At 43.9% G+C, this 24,983-nt stretch overlaps 1 protein-coding gene across 1 annotated transcript in view; it reads left to right on the top strand.

The window, feature by feature from the left end:
- Positions 1–24,618, top strand: part of ypel2a (yippee-like 2a) — a 35,305-nt gene extending 10,687 nt beyond the window's left edge. Inside the window, exons 2-4 of the mRNA XM_060909282.1 lie at positions 2,878–2,921; positions 3,083–3,191; positions 22,883–24,618. Coding sequence (XP_060765265.1) covers positions 2,878–2,921; positions 3,083–3,191; positions 22,883–22,972 — 243 coding nt within the window. The 3' untranslated portion in view covers positions 22,973–24,618. The remainder of the gene's footprint in view (positions 1–2,877; positions 2,922–3,082; positions 3,192–22,882) is intronic.
- Positions 24,619–24,983: the final 365 nt, after the last annotated feature.

Here is a 24,983-nt window from a genome sequence, read left to right as displayed (position 1 = left end):
GCCAGCTGTGCCTCTCCCATTAGCAGGGGGAGGAGGCGCGCCGCGCGCTGCTCCATCGGCCACCCCGAGGCTTCTGCGACTTGTTCGAAGAACGTGATGAACGCCTCAGGGCCGTCCTGCGGGCCCATCTTGGTGACGGTGAGGGGAGACGGGCCCGCAGTAGGAGCGCTGGTGGACCCCGCCAACGCGAGGAGGTGCCGGAACGCCTCTCGGTCTTCTTGCTGGGCCAGCACCAGGGCCTCGAAGCGTCGCTCTTGTTCCTTTCAGAGGGTGACGAGCGCCTGGTGCTGGCTTTGCTGGGCTGTGGCGAGGGCATGGACCAGGTTGGCGAACGGGAAGGACTCCATGGGGCTGATCGGCTGGTGCTCCACTTCCCGGGTTTCAGCACCACTGTAACAGTTCCCACTAAGGGTGGAGCACAGAGGACGGCAGGACAGAGATCAGGTTTGTACACTACGGCTTTTATTGCCACACTTTTCAGTGAAAACAATACGGTTAATGCAGAGACACACACAACCGGCATCTGGTTTCGGGATGAGCTCCTCTGCTCTCGCTCTCCCTCCTTAAATAGGGCGCGGTCACTGGGAAGACACACACAAACACAGGTTAATTGCCGTCAGGTGTAGTGATTCTGCCACTTACCTTCCCTGACTCTGCCCTCCTGTCACAGACCGGCGCTTGACCATGCCCCCGCTGCCACAATTATAAATCCTGATCAATTTTTCTTTTGCAGTAAATGCCAGCAGGCCACTTCACTAGCTCTCACCTCCATATCTTTATGGAGGTGAGATCTAGTGTAGTTACCTGCTGGCATTTACTTTAAGGAGGCTTATAGTGTAGGTACCTGGCTAATAACTTTCAAACAGAAACAGGAAGATGCCTTTTTATATATAACTTTTTATATATGGCTAGTTATTAGTTGGGTGGCATGGTGGTGTAGTGGTTAGCACTGTTGCCTCACAGCAAGAAGGTTCTGGGTTCAAACCCAGTGGCCGGTAGGGGCCTTTCTGTGTGGAGTTTTCATGTTCTCCCCCTGTCTGCGTGGGTTTCCTCCAGGTGCTCCAGTTTTCCCCACAGTCTAAAGACATGCAGTTAGGCTAATTGGCTACTCTAAATTGTCCATGACTAAAAGCAGTGCAGCAGAAGAGTGGCTAGCCGGCTATACTTACTTAGCCAAGAAACCCTAAAAAAGGCACCCAACCCAGAACACACTGGATGGGTGAAGAAGTTATTCTTCAATTATTTCAATTTATGTAATTTACTTCACTAACAGCTCTCTTGTTGCAACACTAACAAGTTTATTTAATAACAAACTGTAGCTAGCTTTTAGCAGGCAGTTCTCACATTTTTTTCATGATTAAAAAATATTTTTTAATTCAATGCATCCAGTCACGTACGTATTGTAATATGGCTGGATGATAAAACTTGACACAGTCTTGCGTGTGTGAGAGAGAGAGAGAAAGAGAGAGAGAGGCACATTCAAACATTTGTAGCACATGGAGGCATTAGGGGAAGCTGATTGTTGCTCAGAGTTTTGTGGGCCACAGCAGCAATAATTGGAAATTACTGCCGATTATAAACCAGTGCCAAGTAGGGCTTCGAGACACAGCAATACAGATTATTTGAACAAAAGGTTTTTAATTTAGTTTACCATGAGTGTACTACTTTTGTTTGTGGTTTAGTCTTTAGCTTTAGACTGGGGTGTTGTATGAATAATATCAGGTTAAAGAACTTTGCAATGTTTTCAAGAATACACTTAGAAAGAGAGGTCTTAGATTAAAAAAAGAGCATAGGCTAGCAACCTGTCATAGGCTTAAGTCTAATACTGAAAAACACTTTTAACACGAAGGGTACGTGGACACAGTATACAGCACAGATGTCGACTGCAGTTCCCTGCACCTTCAACTCTCCACTTGACATGCACAATGAACTTTCATGTCAGAGTCTGTTGCTCTCGTCAAGGTCTAAACAGAGTTAACATGGGCAAAACTATTCTGCACATACAGGCAGAAAAATGTTAAACTCAGGTAAAATCAGAGCAAATACTGTGCAATTAATTAAACAATGAAAATATCTCATCTCATCTCATTATCTCTAGCCGCTTTATCCTTCTACAGGGTCGCAGGCAAGCTGGAGCCTATCCCAGCTGACTACAGGCGAAAGGCGGGGTACACCCTGGACAAGTCGCCAGGTCATCACAGGGCTGACACATAGACACAGACAACCATTCACACTCACATTCACACCTACGGTCAATTTAGAGTCACCAGTTAACCTAACCTGCATGTCTTTGGACTGTGGGGGAAACCGGAGCACCCGGAGGAAACCCACGCGGACACGGGGAGAACATGCAAACTCCGCACAGAAAGGCCCTCGCCGGCCATGGGGCTCAAACCCGGACCTTCTTGCTGTGAGGCGACAGCGCTAACCACTACACCACCGTGCCGCCCCGCTTAGAGTTAAATGTAAAATAAATTACAATAATGTCATAGAAATTGAAACAATCATTTTGGAGACATTTTTTTTTTAACCTAAAGGGCATAATATGTGTGCAAGTGCTATACAATAGCTTCTTGCTCAGTGCTCAGCTGAGCCCTGCCAATGAAGCACCAATAAAATTGGGAGCTTTTCATCCATGGCCATATGGCCAGGGACCTTCTGGGCCACTGTTATTACTGGTTTCCCTTTCGTTTGCATCCTCCCAGGGAAACCCCATCTGCCAAAGCTTTCAGTATAGCCATGACAGAATTGTTTCTAGTGCTTTATTGTTATGAATGTTCTCTTATTAGTATATTTAATTTACTTCTATTTACTTCAATAAGACAAAATTTTCCCAGGCAACTGAATCAGTTTTTTTTTTTTTTTTTTATCTTGCAGTCTTTTCAAGGTAGTCAAGGCAGAGCATATCTTTTCAACTCTGTGTAAGTGTCTATGAGTAATTTTTGTAATTCAATGCAGTTAGAGCATTTTTGGAATGTAATCAAATGGTTCACATGATCTGTTAGCTGAGGCAATATTAGCTTCATCTGTGCCTCATATTTTTCTGTTTTTGATTTTCCCTCTTTCTCTCTCATACATTCAGGGTAAATATTGGTTGTGGACCAGCAGAGGAGAGAGTGCTGCTGACAGGTCTTCATGCTGTGGCTGACATCTACTGTGAAAATTGCAAAACAACACTGGGTTGGAAATATGTAAGTGCCCGATAATATGCTCTCGTTGAACAATCATGCACGCCAAGTCCATACAGGAAACAACCTTGACACCAGACACAAATGCTTCAGATACACACACTTGTTTGATGAAGGCTGTCTTCTCACTTATCTAAGTAGGGCTGTATTCACACAGCAATCATGTGAAGAATGCAGCTCATGCTGGAAATTTGGTGAGATATTTCTGAGGGAGATACTTTGTCTGTAATTCTTAACATCTTTAGATATAGAAGGGAAACCTTAACTGAAAGGGAAAGTATTATGTTGTCCAAAAAAATAAATCCCTGGACCCTTGCTATACAAGTACAGAAATGAACATCTGCTTATATTAGCTGCAGTGTCTACCCTGATCCACCATACAGCCATTATTGTGTAACATTTGTCTTGTTGTCTTTGTACTATTTTCAGTGAAAGATAGGGCTTCCATGATGTGCAAATCATTACATTCTGTTTTTATTTACGTTTTACACAGTGTCCCAACTTCTTTGGAATTGGGGTTGTACACAAGAACTTTATGGCAGAGGGAAGAGGGAATAATAAAGTGTAGCACAAATCAAAATCAAAATGGAAATGGTTCTATTTGACAGTTTTTAAAAGTACAGTATTTGCAAATCCATAAATTAGTGAGGCTAATGTTGCATGTTAGAGTGGATTCATTAATATCGGCAATATGTTATATCGCAGCACTGCACAACTACTAACCCCATTTCCAGAAAAGTTGGGATATTTTCTAAAATGAAATAAAACCAAGAACAGGGTTAGGTCTTAACACTAGCCCGCTAGCCCGTGGCTAGTGCAGATAGCCACGGGCTAGTGCAAAATCTCTGCTACTAGCCCGTGTTGGCTAGTGCAATAACTTGACATGGGTGTGGCCATCTTGAATCACGCAAAATCTGCAAAATGAACTGAAATGAACGCAAAATGAACTGGTGACTTACTTTCACTTAGTGAATAATCCCACCCTTAAAGGGAAAATAATTGTGATATTTCTTCAAGTGTTGTGGTTTGTACTTAACAAACAGAAATTAATTTTACTTGTAACTCTCAGTTGACTGCCATCATGTACTTGTATCTTCCTATGTTGCCATTAGATCTCATTTATGTTTGTTACCCTGACAGTATTGCTACATGTATGTGCACAATTAATGAATATTTTTTGTATGGAATGTTTACTTGTACAAGAATTAGTCATGTTCTTTTCTAGTCCAAGATAAGTTTATGATTTCAGTTCTAGTCCATTTCTATAAGAATTTGCTATGTTTTATTCCCAGTCTAAGGCAACTGAATGATTTCAGTTCTAGTACATTTTGCGAGATTACTACATGTACTAGTCTACTTAACTGTAAGCAATGACTACCTCTTTTATACTTCAAAGTGACAATTATGGTTTGAAACACAAAGTCACATATGAGAACCATAATGGATTGAATAAAGTACTGGTTTTGTTACACTGAATTGGGAGCTTCTGTTGTTTCAACTTGTTCATTGTTTAGTATTTAAAATTCTTTCAATTGTCACAGGAATTGGGCTTAAAATAGCGGGCTAGTGCAACACTCTGCGGGCTAGTGCAATTTGCAAGCCACTAGCCCGGCTGGCTAGTGCAGAAAAACCTTAAGATCTAACCCTGAAGAATCTGTGATTTGTTAATTCATATGAACTTTTATTTAACTGACAAAAGTAAAAAGAAAAGATTTGCAATAGTTTTACTGACCAATTTAATTGTATTTTGTAAATATAAACGAAGTTAGAATTTGATACCTGCAGCACACTTAAAAAAAAGTTGGGACAGAGGCATTATTACCATTGTGTTATATTACCTTTCCTTTTCGTAACACTTTTTAATCATATGGGATCTGAGGATACTAATTGTGGCAATTTTGAAATTTGAATTTTTGTCCATTCTTGCTTGATACAAGACTTCAGCTGCTCAACAGTCCGTGGTCGCCGTTGTCTGATTTTCCTCTTCATAATGCGTCATACATTCTCAATAGAAGACAGATCTGAACTGGCAGCAGGCCAGTCAAGCACATGCACTCTATGTCTACGAAGCCATGCTGTTGTAGCCCATGCAGAATGAGGCAGTGCCAGGCCTCATTGAAATGTCCTTCTGAAATAAGCATGGACTTCCCGGGAAGAGATGTCACCTTGATGGCTACATATATCTCTCTAAAATCCAAATATACATCTCTGCGTCAATGATACCTTCACACACATACAACTCACCCATGCTGTAGGCACTGATGCACCTCCACATCATCACAGATGCTGGTTTTTGCACCTTTCTCTGATAACAAACTGGATGGTCATGTTCACCATTGGCACTGAGAACTCAATGTCTGTTTTTTCTGAAAACAAGCTGAAATGTGAACTCATCTGACCACAGCACACGTTTGCACTGTCTTTTGGTCCATCTGAGATGAGTTTGGGCCCAGAGAAATCAACAACATTTCTGCATAGAATTGATGAATGGCTTTCTTCTTGTGTAATACAGTTTCAGGTTGCATTTCTGGATGCAGCAGTGGACTGTGTTAAGTGACAATGGTTTACCAAAGTACTCCCAAGCCCATGTGGCTATATTTGTCACATTAGCATGACGGTTTCTCAGGCAGTGCCACCTGAGGGCTTGAAGGTTACACACATTCAGTGGTGGTTTCTGACCTTGCTCTTTACACAATGACGTCTTGAATTCCCTGAAGCTTTTCACAATATTATGTACCGTATTTTCCGGACTATACGTCGCTCCAGAGTTTAAGTCGCATCAGCCAAAAAATGCATTATGAAGACGAAAAAAACATATATACGTCGCACCGGACTATAAGTCGCACTTTTTTGAAGGGTTATTCTATCCATGGAATCTGTGATTCTATCTGATAAGCGGCGCGTGGTTACTGCGCGACTGCATTGTTTATTTAATAAACGAACAGCTGAGCAGCTGCCCTGTAAGTAGCCTAGTCTGATTATTTTAAATATCTACTACTATCTTTAATACTATCACTATCGTTATTACTAATAGCCTATATTATTATTATAACTAATATTAGTAGCCTATTACTGATGGATTAATCAGTTTGCTTTTAGAATATTTTTACCGGTAGGGCTTATTATCACCCCATGGCTCTTTCATCTGTGTTATTAAAGCTGTAGTCATCATCGAGGAGTGTCATTCTTCATTTTTGTCGAATTTTATTTCATCAAATCAGAGGTCAAGTAGGCTATAGGTATATCATCTCCAAAGACAGGTACGGTAGTAAAAACAACCGTCTAGTGAAAAAAAAACAACCGCTTTTAAATCCCCTACTTAAATCCTTAAAATGAGTCATTTAACTCATGTCTTGTGTGATCTGATCTCCAATGGTGAAATAAATCGGCTGTGATGAGTACAGTCTGTTATTTTAGAAGATAAATGTAATATATAATTTAATATATAGACTAATAAAAATTAATATTTTATAATATATCACGACATATTACTGTCTGTAACTGTTTGTCACTAAAGCGTTTTCTAAGATCATAATGTCTGATATTATTATTATTATTATTATTATTATTATTATTTTACACACACAATAAGCGCATGTGCGTAAAGTTATAGGAAACCATCCCCCACCTTTTTTTTTTTTTGAGTCGCCGGACCCACCCACCTCCTGCGTTCTGGGACCTCCCACTTCACAAATTAAGCACTGCCTAAAATCACTACATAACTTATTTAAATAACTATAGGCCTATCATTAATAATAAAACACAGGTCAATCAAGTTTATCAAGCTGATGATTTCACTCCAAATCAGCAAATCCATTGAATTCCTCATCCTCGGTGTCGCTTCTGAACAACTCTGCCTCCAGCGGCAGATGAAGCGCCGTTTCCTCTTCTTCTGCGTGGCTGTCGTCAGACTCAGCATCAGCTCCAGTTATTCCGCGGTGAAAAAAAAAAAAAAAAACCATATATACGTCGCACCGGAGTATAAGTCGCATGGCCAGCCGAACCATGAAAAAAAGTGCGACTTATAGTCCGAAAAATACGGTACTATAGATTTTGAAAGACCAAAAATCTTGCATTGAGAAATTTTCTTTTTGAATTGACTAACAATTCTCTCACAAATTTTGCCATAAAGCCACAACCCATATCCTTGCTTGCAAAGACTGAGCCTTTGGTGCATGCTCCTTTTATACCCATCATGATATCAATTAACCTACTTATTGTGGAATCTTCCATAATGGTGTTACTTGAATATCTTGTAAATGTTTCAGCCTTATTTTGCCTCTGTCCCAATTTTTTTTGAGCGTGTTACAGTCATCAAATTCTAACATTGTTTATATTTATAAAATACAATTAATTTGGTCAGTAAAACTATTAAAAAGCTTTTCTTTGTACTTTTGTCAGATAAATAGAGGTTCACATGAATTAACAAATCACAGATTTTTGTTTTTACTGCATTTTGGAAAATATCCCAACTTTTCTGGAAATGGGGTTAGTAACTAGTTTAGCTAAGTGCAGAATGTTAGCTTTCAGACCAGTTGATTTTTTTTACCAACTTTATTGGACTGTTACAAAATAAACATAAAAAAAGAAATAAACATAAAAATAAACATAATAAAGTTGATTGCAGTTTAAAAAAAAGCATATTCACAATACAGTTTAAAATTTGCACTTCCACATTACATGTAGTTATAAACTACAGTCCCAAATCAGAAAAAGTTAGGATGGTAATGAAAATCCAAATAAAAAAAAGAAAGCAATGATTTCCAAGTTTACTTGTATTTCATCGCAGACAGTATGAACCCAAGATATTTCATGTTTTGTCTGGTCAACTCCATTTAATTTGTGAACATACATCCATACCTATGTTTCAAGCCTGCAACACATTCCAAGAAAAAAGTTGGGACGGGTCAATTTAGGGCTAGTAATGAAGTAAACCAATTAAATAATGATGTGATTTGAAACAGGTGATGTCAGCAGGTGATTGTGATCATGATTTGGTACAAAATCGGTATCCAGGAAAGGCCTAGACTTTGGGGCGCAGAGATGGGCTGAGAATCTCCAGTTTGTCAATAAATGCATGAGAAAATTATTGAAATGTTTAAAAACAATGTTCCTCAAAGAAAGCCAGGAAGGGATTTAGATATTTCACCTTCTACTGTGCATAATATCATTTAATGATTCAAGGAATCCGGAGGAATTTCGGTGCATAAAGGGCAAGGGCGCAAGCCGAAGCTGAACACCCGTGACCTCTAATCCCTTAGGCGCACTGCATCAAGAACCATCATTCATCTATGGCTGATATAACCACCTGGGCTCTGGATTACATTGGCAAAGCTTTATTAAACACTACAATACTGAGTTATATCCACAAATGCCAGTTAAAACTTTACTGTGCAAAAAGGAAGCCTTATGTTAACTGTGTCCAGAAGTGCCGTTGACTTATCTGGGCTCAGAGGCATCTGTGATGGACCATCACACAGTGAAAACATGTATTGTGGTCAGACAAATCAGTATTCCAGGTCTTTTTTGTAAGAAATGGACACCATGTGCTCCAGACCTAAAACAAAATGGTCCATCCAGACTGTTATTAGCAACAAGTCCAAAAGCCATGGTCTGTTATGGTATGGAATTGTGTCAGTGCCCTTGGCAAAGGTAATGTACATTTCTGTGATGGCAGCATTAATGTATAAAAGTACATTGAGATTTTGGAGCAACATATGCTGCCTTCATGATGACATCTTTTCCAGGGATATTTCAACAAGACAATGCAAAACCACATTCTGCACACATTACAAAGGCAAGGCTGCGGAAGAAGAGGGTGTCTGTCCCCTCTGTCTCCAATAGAGAATGTGTCGCAAATTTTGAAATGAAAAATATGGCAACGATGACCACGTACTGTTGCACACTGTAGCACGGATAATGTGTGGGTGGAGCACAGAAGACGGCAGGACAACGTTTGGAGGTAGAGGAAGCGTATTTATGAAACAACTTTTCAGTTAAACTACGGCGTAAGCACACACGCACACAGACACACACACGCAGCCTCCAATCCCGGGTCGCGCTCCCTCTGCTCTCTCTCAGCCTCCTTAAATAGGGAGCAGTTTACTGGGAAAACACACACAAAACCCAGGTTAATTACCGTCAGGTGTAGCGATTCTGCCACTCACCTTCCCTGGCTCCCCCCTCCTGTCACAGACCGGCGCTTGACCACGCCCCCACTGCCACATACCCCCACCGCCCGACTCAGGCCGGGCGCCCGTCCGGCCCGCAGCCGACTCCCCCCCCCTTGACGGGAGAGGAAGTCCGCCACGACCATCTGCGCCCCCGGCCTGTGGACCACCTTGAAGTTGAAGGGTTGGAGTGCCAGATACCAACGGGTGATCCGTGCGTTGGCATCCTTCATGCGGTGGAGCCACTGGAGGGGCGCGTGGTCCGAACAGAGGGTGAAAGAGCGCCCCAGCAGGTAGTAACGGAGGGCGAGGACCGCCCACTTGATCGCCAGGCACTTTTTCTCAATTGTGCTGTAGCGCCCCTCACACACTGACAGCTTCCGGCTGATGTATAGGACTGGGCGATCCTCCCCCTCCACCTGCTGGGACAAAACGGCCCCCAGCCCTCTGTCTGACGCATCTGTCTGTAACAAAAAAGGGAGAGAGAAGTCAGGGGAGTGTAAAAGTGGCCCCCCACACAGTGCATCCTTTACCTCAGAGAAAGCCCGCTGGCACTGCTCCGTCCACTGGACCGGATCTGGCGCCCCCTATTTAGTAAGGTCAGTCAGCGGGCTGGTGACGTCCGAATAATTAGGTATAAACCTATGATAGTAGCCAGCCAGCCCCAGGAACTGTCTCACCCCCTTTTTGGTCTTGGGCCTCGGGCAGGCCGCAATCGCTGCTGTCTTATTAATTTGGGGACGCACCTGCCCGTTGCCCAAGTGGAAGCCCAGATACCGTACTTCCACCCGCCCAATCGCACACTTCTTCGGGTTGGCAGTGAGCCCCGCCCACCTCAGCGACTTAAGGACGGCCCTCAGGTGTTGCAGGTGCCGCTGCCAGTCATTACTATAAATGATGATGTCGTCTAGGTAAGCGGCCGCATAGGTGGCGTGGGGCTGGAGGACCCGGTCCATCAGCCGCTGAAACGTAGCGGGCGCCCCAAACAGCCCAAATGGAAGTGTGACGAACTGGTGTAAGCCAAACGGTGTGGAAAAGGCCGTTTTTTCCCGGGATAATGGAGTCAAGGGGATCTGCCAATATCCCTTCGTCAAATCCAATGTCGAGTAAAAACGAGCCGTGCCTAGTCGATCGAGCAGCTCATCAATACGAGGCATTGGGTACGCGTCGAATTTAGACACCGCATTGACTTTTCTATAGTCCACACAGAACCGGACCGAGCCGTCGGCCTTGGGAACCAAGACCACCGGGGTGCTCCAGTCACTGTGGGACTCCTCGATGATGCCCATTGTGAGCATGGCCTGAAGTTCTTCCCGAACCACCTTTTTTTTGTGTTCGGGTAATCTATAAGGACGGCTACGCACTACCACCCCCGGGGGCGTCTCTATGTGGTGTTCTATGAGGTTGGTGCGACCGGGCAGGGGCGAGAACACATCCGAAAACTTGGCCTGCAACTGCATACGTGATGCCAATGTGCCTTTTTGGACCTCCGGCCCCAGCTCCGCCTTCTCCGGAACCACCGACACCAACACCACGGGGACCTCCTCGCTCCAGAGTTTCAGCAGATTGAGGTGGTAGATCTGTAGTGCCCCCTCCCTGTCCGTTCACCTAACCTCATAGTCGATGTCCCCGACTCGCCGTGTGACCTCAAAGGGTCCTTGCCACTTGGCAATTAATTTGGAGCTCGACGTGGGCAACAGGACGAGTACCTTATCTCCCGGAGTGAACTCTCTAAGGCGCGTGCCCTTGTTGTACAGGCGGGCTTGTCGTTCCTGGGCCTGCCGCAAATTCTCCTGAGTTAGGTGGGTGAGCGTGTGGAGTTTTGCGCGCAGGTCCATAACGTACTGAATTTCGTTTTTACTTTGTGAAGGTCCCTCCTCCCAATTTTCCCGCAGTACATCTAAGATGCCGTGCGGCTTACGCCCATATAATAATTCAAATGGGGAGAACCCCGTGGAGGCTTGGGGGACCTCTCACACTGCAAACAACAAGGGTTTGAGCCACTTATCCCAGTTACGTGCGTCCTCACTTACGAATTTTTTGATAATATTCTTGAGGGTGCGATTGAACCGTTCAACTAAACCATCCGTCTGTGGGTGATAAACGCTGGTGTGGATCGGCTTAATACCCAGTAGCCCATACAGTTCGGCCAGTGTTCATGACATAAACAAGGTGCCTTGGTCAGTCAGAACCTCTTTCGGGATTCCAACCCGGGAGATGACGTGGAAGAGGGCCTCTGCAATACTGCGTGCTGAGATATTGCGAAGAGGCACCGCTTCCGGGTATCGCGTTGCATAGTCCACCAGAACCAATATAAAGCGGTACCCTCGTGTTGACCGATCTAATGGCCCGACGAGATCCATCCCAATTCTTTCGAACGGGGTCTCGATTAATGGTAGGGGGCGCAAGGGCGCTTTTGGAATGGCCGCTGGATTTACTAACTGGCATTCGCGGCATGCCGTACACCACTTATGGACATCGCCGCGAATCCCCGGCCAATAGAATCGGGCCATTATCCAGGCGAGTGTCTTATCCTGCCCGAGGTGTCCAGCCATGGGATTAAAGTGAGCCGCCTGGAATACCAATTCCCGGCGGCTCTTTGGAATTAACAACTGGGTGACTCGCTCTTTCGTCTGAGTGTCCTGCGTCACTCGGTATAACCTATCCTTCAAAATGGAAAAATAGGGGAAGGACGGGGTGGTGTTCGGCTGGAGCATTTGACCATCGATTACTCTCACTTGGTCAAATGCGTGTCGCAGAGTCTCGTCTCGCGATTGTTCCAGTGGGAAATCCACGAGGGATTCCCCAATAGAAAGAGGAGGGGCCAGCGGCTCCTCACTCTGTCGCGGAGATGACGTAGATGGCTCTGCGACTGCAGCTCCAGCCAAAGCGACACTGGGACCTTCCCCTGTCAACCGGCAGAACCCACTCTTTACTAGGCGTGCCATTAAACCCCGAAATCCCAGCCAATCAGTCCCCAAGATCAAAGAGTGGGTAAGGCGAGGATTAACCACCGCCTTCATTATCGATTTTTCCCCTCTGAAATGTATGTGGACCGACACCAACGGGTAGCTGTGAATATCCCCGTGCACACACAACACCTTCACCCCTTGTGCTCCCCCCAATGCCTCGTCTTGCACCAGGCTTTGGCGGATCGAGGTCTGATTGCAACCTGAATCCACCAACGCCTGATATGTAGCCCCTTGTACACTTACCGGTATGCGATACGCTCCGGCCCGATTGAGGGCAGCCTCTGGCGCGTCGGGGATCCGCACCACCGCCCCCACCTCCATCGCGGCACACTGTTGCTGCAGGTGGCCTGGTTCCCCGCAGCGCCAGCAAACCGGCACGGGCCTTCCCTCTGCAGCTGTGTTCTGGGGCTCACTCACCTGAGGGGGGGGAGAGACAGACACAGAAGGGAGAAACGGGAGGGCACCACAGGTGCGGCAGGCCGGCTGGGGTGGAGCCGGCCCCCGCCTCCGTGGTGGGGGAATGGGGCGAGGACGGGACACGGAAGGAGGGGGGGAGAAAGAGAGAGAGAAGAGGAGAGAGAAGATGATGTCGTCCGTTGTCCTGCTGCCGGAACAGCCGCCAGATGATCCTCCGCCAGTCCTACGGCCTGATCCAGCGACGCCGGGCGGTGGCACTGGACCCACTCCGCGGTTCCGGCTGGTAAGCGGGCAATGAACTGTTCCAGCGCCACCTGGTCGATGATTCCCTCGGCGTCGCGATCTTCGGCCCTCAGCCACCGCCAGCAGGCGTCCCGGAGCTGCTGGCCGAACGCGAACGGGCTGCCAACTTCCTCCATCTGCAGCGCGCGGAAGCGCTGGCGCTGCTGCTCCGGCGTGTGCCCCACGTGCTGGAGGACGGCCCGGCGAAGGTCGGCGTAGGCCAGCTGGCGGTCGGCGGGGAGCTGTAGTGCGGCCAGCTGCGCCTCTCCCGTCAGGAGGGGGAGGAGGCGCGCTGCTCCATCGGCCACCCCGAGGCTTCGGCGACCTGCTCGAACAAAGTGATGAAAGCCTCGGGGTCGTCCTGCGGGCCCATCTTGGTCAAGGTGAGGGGAGACGGGCCCGCGGCCGGGGCGCTGGTGGACCCCGCCGACGCGAAGAGCCGCCGGAACGCCTCTCGATCTTCCTGCTGGGCCAGCACCAGGGCTTCGAAGCGGCGCTCCTGCTCCTTTCAGAGCGTGACGAGTGCCTGGTGCTGGCTCTGCTGAGCCGTGGCAAGGGCGTGGACCAAGTCCGCGAACAGGGAGGATTCCATGGAGCTGCAGGACTGATGCTCCACCTATCCTGGGTTTCGGCACCACTGTAGTGCGGATAATGTGTGGGTGGAGCACAGAGGACGGCAGGACAACGTTTGGAGGTAGAGGAAGCGTATTTATGAAACAACTTTTCAGTTAAACTACGGCGTAAGCACACACGCACACAGACACACACGCAGCCTCCAATCCCGGGTCGCGCTCCCTCTGTTCTCTCTCAGCCTCCTTAAATAGGGAGCGGTTTACTGGGAAAACACACACAAAACCCAGGTTAATTACCGTCAGGTGTAGCGATTCTGCCACTCACCTTCCCTGGCTCCCCCCTTCTGTCACAGACCGGCACTTGACCACGCCCCCGCTGCCACACACACCTTTAGACCTGTTTGCAGAAACAATGAGACAAAATAACACCTGAAATGCTTCATCACTTGGTGTCTTCAGTCTCTAAACATCTTTTAAGGGTTGTGAGGTGGAATGGCAACATTCCAAAATGGTAAATGCTTTACTGTCCCAACTTTTTTGAAATGTGTTGCAAAAACCAAAATTAAAATGTGTTTATTTTGGAAAAGAAATTGGAAGGTAAAACATCAAATGATGTGCTCCTGTGTTGTTTTGAATACAAACAGGTCAAAAATTATTTACAAATCATTGTTTTTAGTTGTAATTTCAATTTCAGCATACAGTCCAAACTTTTTCTGATTTGGGATTGTAAATGTGGCACATCCCTGTGAATTAGCTGGTAGTATAGAAATAATAAGTATCAGAATAAGTGCACTAAACCTATGATTTGTGAATTAAACCTGTGAATTACAGCAAGGGAATGGGTTGAATTGTAATGTGTGTTGGGTAGTCACGGATTATTTTGGGAGATTTTATTTATTTATTTATTTTATTTTTTTTGTATTTGATGTACAGGGAGTGAACAGAAGGCAGTTAATGTCCATCTATTTTTAAGGTCTTTTTAAAATACATTGAAGTTGTTTTGATTAAGGAGTCTATGTTGCCATACCCGGCACGGTGGTGTAGTGGTTAGCGCTGTCGCCTCACAGCAAGAGGGTCTGGGTTCGAGCCCCGTGGCCGGCGAGGGCCTTTCTGTGTGGAGTTCGCGTGTTCTCCCCATGTCCACGTGGGTTTCCTCCGGGTGCTCTGGTTTCCCCCACAGTCCAAAGACATGCAGGTTAGGTTAACTGGTGACTCTAAATTGACTGTAGGTGTGAGTGTGAATGGTTGTCTGTGTCTATGTGTCAGCTCTGTGATGACCTGGCGACTTGTCCAGGGTGTACCCCGCCTTTTGCCCGTAGTCAGCTGAGATAGGCTCCAGTTTGCCTGCGACCCTGTAGAACAGGATAAAGCAGCTAGAGATAATGAGATGAGATGAGATGTTGCCATACCAGACCGTGTTCCACAATGTCAGGCTGTTTTGGGTAATCGCTCAGTAGAAATGATTCCTCAGCTGCTTATGTTGCTCTCAGATCTGGAACAAAGCTCAAAGTGCTTTACATTGTAACAAGAACACAGTGAGCCAAAGCATTCTGTGCATTAAAAAAAATGGCTGTCAGAAATAAAATATTCATATACATAATAAATAACACATAATTCCTATAAATAACTTTACAAATACTGATAATAAATTAAATTAAATGGGCAGCTCTAAACACCTTGGTTTCAGTGATGGAAAGAGGATGAGCTACTCTCGTGCTGCACTGCTTGGCTCTGTCAGTAAGCAGCCTGTGTGCAGACATCTCACAGAGGGCATGTTTAAGCTGTGTGATATGTGAAGCATGCCATTTGTGGTTTTCCCTCCCATTTATCTCCCATCTCTGTTAAGCTATTAATACAGAGTCTGATTTTAGTGTTGAGTTACTTCACTCAGCCACCAGAGCAACAGTATTACAGTTGTGGTCAGACGTTTACATACACGGACAGGAATGTCATGGCAATATTGGGCTGTCCATAATTTCAGTGAAAAGACAGTCTGTGAAATCGAGGACAGTGAGATGGTGGTCACAAGAGGCCTATGAGACACTTCAGGGTTGTTTTAAGGTGACAGACTGGCAGGCAGTATTGCCGCTTTTCCACTACAAACGCGGCTGAGCCGTGCCGTGCTGAGTCGAGCTGAGTCGAGCTGAGCGGGGCTGTTGGAGTTGCATTTCGACTACAACCGCGCTGAACCGTGCTGGCTGGAAGTGGGTGGACACATTGGGTGGAGTTAGCGAAAGTGGGTGGACGTCACGTGATGTCGTTAAGCAGCGCAAACAGTGACATCAGTGAGCTTTTAAGCGGTAGTCTCACGACCCGAATAGTAAACAATAAACATGGAGGACATGGAGTCGTTAGTGTTGCTGGTCTTGGTGCTGTGGCTTTTTGTCACCGACAATGCCAACAGATACTGGCAAGAGCGTATAGATGAGGCGAGGCGCATAAGGCTTCAGAAATTCTCGTAATTCGTAATTATTCTTCTTCCGGGTTTACGGTGTTTACAGATCCCAGCGTGCTTGCGGGGCGTGTGTGGGCATGTGAGGACACTCCTCCTCACCAATCAGTGCACAGGGGAGTGTCTGCTCACGCCCCCAACCTCACTCGGCACGGTTTGGCTCGCTTCAGCCCCACTCCAAAACGGTGCGAGTTTTAGGGGCTAAGCAGGGCTGAAGCGAGCTGAGTCGTGCTGTTTTTTGGTAGTCGAAACGCGAGCCGTGTCGGGCTGAAGTGAGCTGAAGCGAGCTGAAGTGAGCTGAAAAAGGGTAGTGGAAAAGGGCCATATGTGACCCACACAGACAGGACACTGATGGGCTCAATGAATGCATTACAGATTACATCAACTTCTGTGTGGACTGCATTGTCCCAGAAAAGACTGTCATTTGTTATTCAAATAACAAACCTTGGGTAACAATAGGCATAAAGAACATTCTCAATGCCAAGAAGAGGGCTTTTAGAGCTGGTAATTGCTGGGTTTCAGTCACGTGACTTTTCTTAGCGGTTTTACCAGAAGTGAAATAGCTGGTAGTCTAAACGGCTGCCGTAGTACAAACAACTAGCAATAACTTATCAGAGTATGCTTGTAATCTAGAAGCCACTGCTTCTATTATTCAGAAGATTGCTATGTGCAATGGAATAGACTTCTACAGTCTGGGAAAGAAGGATTTGTCATACGATCTTGAAAACTACCCTGTCGAGTTCCCCGACATCTTGAACTATCTGGTGTTGCAGACATCCTTCAACACCGCAAAACAGATGAAAGCGTGGAAGAGTATGGAGGCTTACAACTTTTTTGTATGTGGCTGAGAGTAAAGGACCTCGGTATCAAGTCGCTGCTGAATGAATCCTGTATTGTTTTTGCCTCTGTAAGTATTTTTTTAAGCTTTTCATTCGTGTCTTTACAACGAAGTGCTGCAAGTTGGAATGTAAACAAACAACAGTTCGCTTGATTCTCACTTGTGTTCGCTCTTATCTCTCAGGTAAATCATTCACAAAGATCATCAGACACCCCTTTAAAGACCTGGATCTTAGTTAAACAAGATGGAGAAGTCATCACGGCGCATTGTAACTGTATGGCTGGGTAAGAATTTTATTGCGACTTTCATGCATATGGACTTTGTGAGGCGTGAGGAGTAAACAAAGAAACAGCTGGGGACTTTAGGGCTTCGTGACTAAAAAAAGTACCATAAAATAATGACACATAGAAAGAAAAGTACTTGGAAAACACTAATGACATAGCTGAGAGGGATATACAAACCTTTCATGAAGTGATCACCGCAAACTCGAGCATGCTTTGATTCGGCTCCCTTCGATTTCAGTGAGAGGTTCAAAAGTCACCTTTTTCAACGTCTTTTTGTGAAATCCTGTGTTCAGTCACCTTTTTTTATTAGTTCAGGGGGAACCCTGAAGAAACTTTTCAGTTTCACGGTTTGATCGATTCGAACAACCTAAAACAATGCAAGCGTAAGGCATTTTTCATGCGAGCAATGCACCTTCTTCATACAAATGCTTTGTCAACTGAGCTTTGGTAGACCACCAGCTAAAGTTTTGAATAACTAATGAGATAGCTGTGACATCACATGAAACCCAGCAATAGGAAAGAGATGAGGACTATCCAGGCAGAGCTGAAAGTGAAGATGAGGGAGGCTAAGGAGACGTATAGGAGGAAACTGGAGCAAAAACCCCAGCAGAATAACATGAGAGGGGTTTGGAGAAGCATGAACACCATCACTGACTTCAGACCAATGGGTGGCAGAGTGGCTGAGGGTGGTGTGGATAGGGCCAGTGAATTAAATCTGTTTTTTAATAGATTTGATTTAGTGTCCACCGCCCATCCACCCTTGACCCATCTGTTGTCTGCTCAGGTGCACCATCAAGTACATCATCAACACCTCCACCCCTCCCTGGACTTCCTAATGGTTCACCATTGTCAAGTGATGTAATTCACTTGACACAAGTCACGGCTCACAAGTTAATAGCACGAAACTGCTTCCCTGGCCACGCAGTTACAGTGAGCCATAATAACTTCTCCATCCTGTTTCACCAATACCCAGATCTTTAAAGATGTTTCTGTGGATCTTTGTGAATAAATTACCTGGAAGAGAAGAGCAGGTAGGATTGAGAATCGAATGGCTGTGGTTTGTTTATACCCAATACTAAAACTTGTAGCATCCTAGCAACCATCACAAAGATGCATACAAAAAGCCCAAAAATGCCTACTTACCTGGGCATAAACAATACAATAGTAGATGTAGTGTCTTGATCCCCAGATCTTTAACCCAGCCACATCTCAAAAAGTTGTACACCTCCATGCTCTTCCAGGCTTTCATCTATTTGGCCGTATAGAACCATGTCTGCAGCACCAGGTAGTTTGAGATGTTGGGGAATTCAACGGATGGATAATTTTCCAACTCATAGGAAATATCATTATTTGCTAACATGTATGGAACTATTGCATTCCAAAGAGCAACTTCCTGAAGGTATCTTGACTATGCATTGGCCTCTAAACTGCGAAAATAGTCAGAGATGGTTTCACTAGCTCTTTGCATAACAGTGGCCAAATTGGTTTGCCTGACCACCACTTTGTTTGCCAGAAGCAACCTTGCAACCAAAAGTCACATGACTGAATACAACCTATAGGGCAGTGGTGGAAAACTTTGTTACATGATGTGAGCAGAACCATCTGCAGCTCAATGTGACAAAGACTAAAGAACTGGAGGTGCTCATGAGAAAGAACAAGGTACTGGTGACCCCTGTTTCCATCCATGGGATCAGTGTGGACATTGTGGAGGACTACAACTACCTGGGAGTACGTACTGACAATAGACTGGTGTAGGTAACACAGTCTGTCTAAGAACTACAACTCCCATCAACTAACTTCCGCGTTGACCTACGTCACGCCTGGGTGGGATTTCCTACGTCACATCCTCCAGGAAGCCATAAGTAACTGAACATGTTTCCGCTCTTTTCTCCGTCTGGACCAGCTGTCTGCAGGCACAAAGAGATTCGCTCCGCCGAGCAAACCCAGATAAAGACGTCTTTCTTGCAAGATCCATGATTTAGCGCGTTTTCTTTCATTTACCTTTGGCCACGGTAGACTCTAGAATCGCGCGATTTTAAACTCAGATTGAGTTACAACCGGTTTTCATTTATTCATTATAAGTGCATACGGACTGCAGCCCAAGCAGTTAATTAAAGTTAGAAGCGACCGGCTCCTTCTAACAAAGCGCTGTGCACATTATTTGATCAGAGACTTTCTTCCCACGAACTACAAAGCGTCGGATCAAGAATTCTCTGCCTTCTACAGAAGTCTTCACGAGCTCCTGTAAAATTCAGCATCTTCGTAGCTTCTCTGTATTCCTACACAGAGGCAAGGTACTGGAGCAGATTTGGCATTTTGGGCAAAAAGACTAGTCTTAGGAATTAGTTTATTTACGTAGTGTGAATTTAAACTCAGGAACTGTTTAAGTGTGCACACTGATTTTGTGTTTCCATCATTGTTCTATTTTTGATCTCTCAATTGTTTAATAGATAGGTTTTGCATGCTCCCTTTTCCTTTCTAACACTTTAATTTCATTATTTACACATATTTTGACTTCATCAAGATTTCAGTGAATTTGGTAATGTTATAAGCTAGTGGGTTAGCTGCTATGGCTAATTCTTTTGTCTCATTAGCATCCAGGGCTAATTGTATTGTCTCCAGGGACCATAAGGCCTCACCACGTGGTCACACACACACACACAAAACACACCTTAGTTAGCATCCCACGCTAGCCTTCTGTTTAGGCCATAGGCCTCACAACACACCTTAGCTAGCAAACCAAAGCTAACTCTTTTGTTCTACAAAGAAACACGTGGTGACCCTTCCCACCTCCGTTCTTTATCACGAGGTCCTTTGTCTCAACTTTAGATAACATTCCAAGCCCTGATTCAATTCAAACTTTATAGCGCATTCTCCCGTGCCCACATTCAAACCCACATATATCACGGATGACCATTTGAATGTATTTCAATTGCTAATATTTAATTTTTTTTATCACACACACACACACACACACACACACACACACACACACACACACGCTCTCTCACACACACACACCCAAACACTCCTATGGACACACACATCTCACTGTTTGCTGCTGACTATTTGAAGATTTCAACTGCTATTATTCATTTTTATCTTTGTTATAATAAATTAAATTAATTGTTAACCTGTGTCAGTGTTGTTTCCATATTCTTTGAAGTCATTCAATCTCAAAGAATTCCAAGGTGCATATGAGTTATGTAATACGGTAAGTGATCATAATAATTTGGAATATACCATAATTTAGCTGTTTGATAATTTATTATTAAGCACCAAAATTAAAGGTATTATTTAATGAGACTGATTTAATGAGACTGATTTAATGATTTAATGAGACTGATTTAATGAGACTGATTTAATGAGATTGATCACTTAATTACAAATTGCACCTACACTGGTGTGGACTAAGAATACAGATGCCATATACAAGAAAGGCCAAAGCTGCTTTTATTTTCTGAAAAGGCTGAGGTCTTTCAACATCTGCAGGATTATGCTGAGGATGTTTTATGAGTCTGTAGTGGCCAGTGCTCTCTCGTATGCTGTGGTATGCTTGGGTAGCAGACTGAGGGCAGCAGATGTCAACAGACTCAATATACTGACCCGCAAGGTCGGTGACATTGTGGGAGCGTTGCTAGACTCTCTTGCAACAGTGTCTGAGATGCTGGCTAAACTGGGTATCATCCTGGACAATGTCTCCCACCCACTCCATAACGTGCTGGCCAATCAAAGGAGTACTTTCAGTGAAAGACTCATTCCCCCAAAATGCACCACAGAGCGCCACAGGAAGTCATTCCTGCCTGTGGCCATCAAACTTTTCAACCTGTCCCTCAGAAGCTCAGATATTCAATGGACAATGGACTATTCAATACTGCACCTGTGTAATAATTCCATTGTACTACATCCATCCACACTATACCTAGGTTCAATAATTACATAATATAGCTAATCAATACCGCACTCAATGTGCAATACTAGTGTAATAACGTCTATGTACCATAGCCATTATTGACTACTTATGTGCAAGGACGTGTTATTCTAATGGGCTTCATGGGCAGCTGCCCAGGGCCTCAGCCACTAGGGGGCCTCGGAGGTAGCGAGATTGGAAAATATGAAACGATATTTTCAGAAGTTTTGATCATATTGATAACATTTTTTATGCATTTCGCCACCCGTAAGGAAGCCCACCTTGTCCTGTCGCATAGATCACCCGTCATTGTCAATATGATCACTGTCCACCATGTCTTCACACGCTATGCCAGCTTGAGTTCAATGATTTAATTAATGACTTCGCTTTCCAGAAAAGTAGGAAAGTGCCCTTGTAAGTTGACCCATGGCTGTCAAACTGAATGCGTAAAGTTGTGTTTGCAGTAGCAAAGCGACTGCTGTTTGGGACATTACGTGTGTGAAAGGATGAAATGTTTCACATAGCCTAACATTTTGAGATTTATTTCTGAGAAGCAAGATATTTTTCTTTCTTTGTTATCGCTCTTTGTTTTCACAAGTTAAAAGTCACCTGGATTCCAAAATGAAAACGAACGGTTATATACACCAAATGAATGTTCTCGTTCTGAATACTAAAGAAACTGTTGTAGGCCTAGGTTATGTTCTTGACATGTTGTTCATTGACTCAGTCATTCAAAGGCTTCTTGAGGCTAAACTTTAGTTAACCAGACTTGTTAACTGTGATGTCTGATGGATTTTTTCACCATGCAATTGCCTATTTCACCATTGCTTTTTCTCGATTAAATAGGTGTTGATGGATATAAAGTTTTATCGTTCAATAGTATTTCTAATTGTGCCACTGTCATTATTTAAGTTTCTGTGTCTAGTTAGACAGGCACGTCCGAGGGGGTGAATTTGCTGAGCGCAGTTGACAACAGGCGGGGGTGGGGCCTCGGGGGGGTGTCTGCCCAGGGCCTCGGCAAGGGTTAACGCGGCCCTGCTTATGTGCAATAATTGCAGTAATAACTGTATAATAACTTTATTCTATCCGTATGGCTACTTTTCCTTCCACGTGGATAGTTATGTGCAATATATATATATATATATATATATATATATATATATATATATATATATATATATGGTTTATATTTTACATAATTTTATATATTTTTAAATGCATTATTTAAATTTTTATATATCATTACATATTTCATACAGTCTACATAACTGTTTAATTTGCAATTTCTTTTTTCTACTTGAGTTTGAGCAACTGTAGATGTACTCAATTTCCCCTCAGGATTATTAAAGTATTTCTGATTCTAATTTATTTGAACTATTATTTGTTGTGGCAGCCTGATTATACAACATACATCTTGAATAGGAAAAAAAGAATTTGGTGCACAAATGTTAATTTATTTTTGGTTTTCTGAAATCAGCATGGGGTCAAAATTATACAAACATTGTCAAAAATTTACATACACCCACTTAAATGATTAATCCAGTTGTGCTGAAAGTTCCAAAATGTTTTTTTTTTTCTAATTTGTGTAACAGTAGCAAGTGCTGGGTTTAACTTGAGTATCTGTTGAGCTCTGTAGACATGATCATTAACACATCTCTGTTCAAGTTCTATTGAAGATTAAATCTGTTCAGGGTAAAGTAGCCTGTCAGCAGCTCATTATTTTTGGATTCATGGAATAGTTTGTCCTGATATGACTTAGGACGATAGATGACTATCTATCTCTCTCTTGCTCGTTAGGAACATGCCTTTGAAAGCAGTCAGAAGTACAAGGAGGGCAAGTTCATCATTGAGCTTGCCCACATGATCAAGGACAATGGGTGGGACTGACTTCCTTAATACTCCTGTGGACCTGTGGTATGAATGCATAGCTTTTTCCTGGAAACTCACCCACCTGACCTACATCTTGAGGATGTGAGATATATATAATCAGTCCTGTGCCTCTCCTGTGTGCACATGTGCACGCATGTCTTTGTCAGCATCACATTGAGAATTTGGGTTCTAACAGAGTTATTTCTCAATTCAAGTCAGCAAATCCAGTACATCCTCACAGCACATCCATGCTTGCATAAAGACAGTGAAACCAGGTAGCTGGATTTAATAGGTTTCACAAAACCCACTTCAGTTCTACTTGCAGGCTTCCCCAATGGCTGGACCCATGGAGAAAATAGATTTAGTGTAGCATCTTATAGACCCCTTGCACATGATGTCATGCATCACATGATAATTTCTCCTGGCAGACAACCAGACACTGTCTTTCCTGTAAGCAAGTTTTAATCTGTCTTAAATATGGTTCATTTTTGTGCTGTTTTTGGTTGTTACAATCATTCAAATAGAGAAAAAGATCAAAGGTATTACCGTCTCCCTGGAACTTTGTCTTGAATTGATTGTGGCTTAAGAACTTGACTTGGGCATTTCTTTAGAAAGGAAATATCTCTAATCCGGGAGTAAGAGATTTTTTTCACAGCAGTAGGAAGAACTCAGTACGCCATTTTATCTATAACTGTCAGTGAATCCCTTTGTTTCACTCCAGCTTCAATAGCCCACAACAACGATGCTATGTGAGAGCAGCTCTCTTCAAGGCCTGCCATACAGTCTCACTGTGCGGCCATGATCTTGCCATTTTTTTCACCGACAATCCATGGAGTTAAAGATTTTTCGGTCATTCTTTGTGAGTGATTAACCTGGAATAGAATATAAGTTGTATTCAGCCACATAACTTTTGCTTGTAAGTTTATTTCTGGTGAATGAAGTGGTGGTCAGATAAACCAGTTTGGCTGCTGTTATGTAAAGAGCTAATGAAACTGTCTCTGACTGTTTTCGCAATTTAGAAGCCAATGCACGGTCAAGATACCTTCAGAAAATGGCTCTTTACGATGTGGTAGATTTAGTGCAGCACACAACCTTATATTCTAGTAAGGAAGGATTTTTCCGGTGATTTGGAAAATTATCCATCCGTTGAGTTCTCACGACATCCCAAACTACCTGGTGCTGCAGACATCGTTCAACATGGACAAACAGATGAAAACCTGGAAAAGCATGTAGGCGTACAACTTTTTATACATGCTTGGGTTAAAGATCTGGAGATCAAGACACTACGGGATAAATCCCGTATCATTTTTGCCTGGGCAAGTAAGCATTTTGGGGGTTTTTGTACGCGCCTTTGCAATGATTGTTAAGACATTACAAGTTTTAGTATTGCGTGTAAACAAACCACAGCCACTTGATTCTCAATCCTCCCTGCTCTTTTCTTCCAGCAAATTATAAGTTTTTTTGTTTTGTTTTTTATAAAAACAGAGAAAATACAGTGAGAAGGTGCAATCCAACATCTATAGAGGTAACACTAGGCCACAAATCTTTTTCGTCACTCTAATTGTTTTGAGGAATTTTGTATGGATCATAACCACTAATAAACGCCAATTTCCACATATATCTATCCTTTGCTTCTTTCTGACTTAGATTATCCAAGTAATCTGGTTGTAAAACTTTTTTAGCTGTAGCTTTCTTCAAACTACAGACGTCTGACATCTTCAGTATCGCTTGTCTTCAGTATGTACAGTAAACAAAGTTCACTTGTCCCCCAGGACAAGCATAGCAACAGTTGCTAACGTAAGTGTGATGTCAGTGCAAGGGGTCTATACAGGTGATTACTGCATTTTATTTGAGGCACTAAAATGCTTCAGCTGTCCATCAAAAGAACAGTTGCTTCTTTCTTGTTCCCTTTTCTTTGATGGTTTGCACATGATTTATTTATATATGTATTTATTTATGTTGATTTCTTTATTTGGTTCAGGGACAACAATCCTTATGTTGAGCCTGTGGCAGCCCTGACTTTTTTCAG

Source organism: Neoarius graeffei, chromosome 25 (genome assembly GCF_027579695.1).
Source record: "Neoarius graeffei isolate fNeoGra1 chromosome 25, fNeoGra1.pri, whole genome shotgun sequence".
NCBI lineage: Eukaryota > Metazoa > Chordata > Actinopteri > Siluriformes > Ariidae > Neoarius > Neoarius graeffei.
The sequence above is the reverse complement of the archived record's forward strand: the minus strand, read 5'-3'. Positions and strand labels throughout refer to the sequence as shown.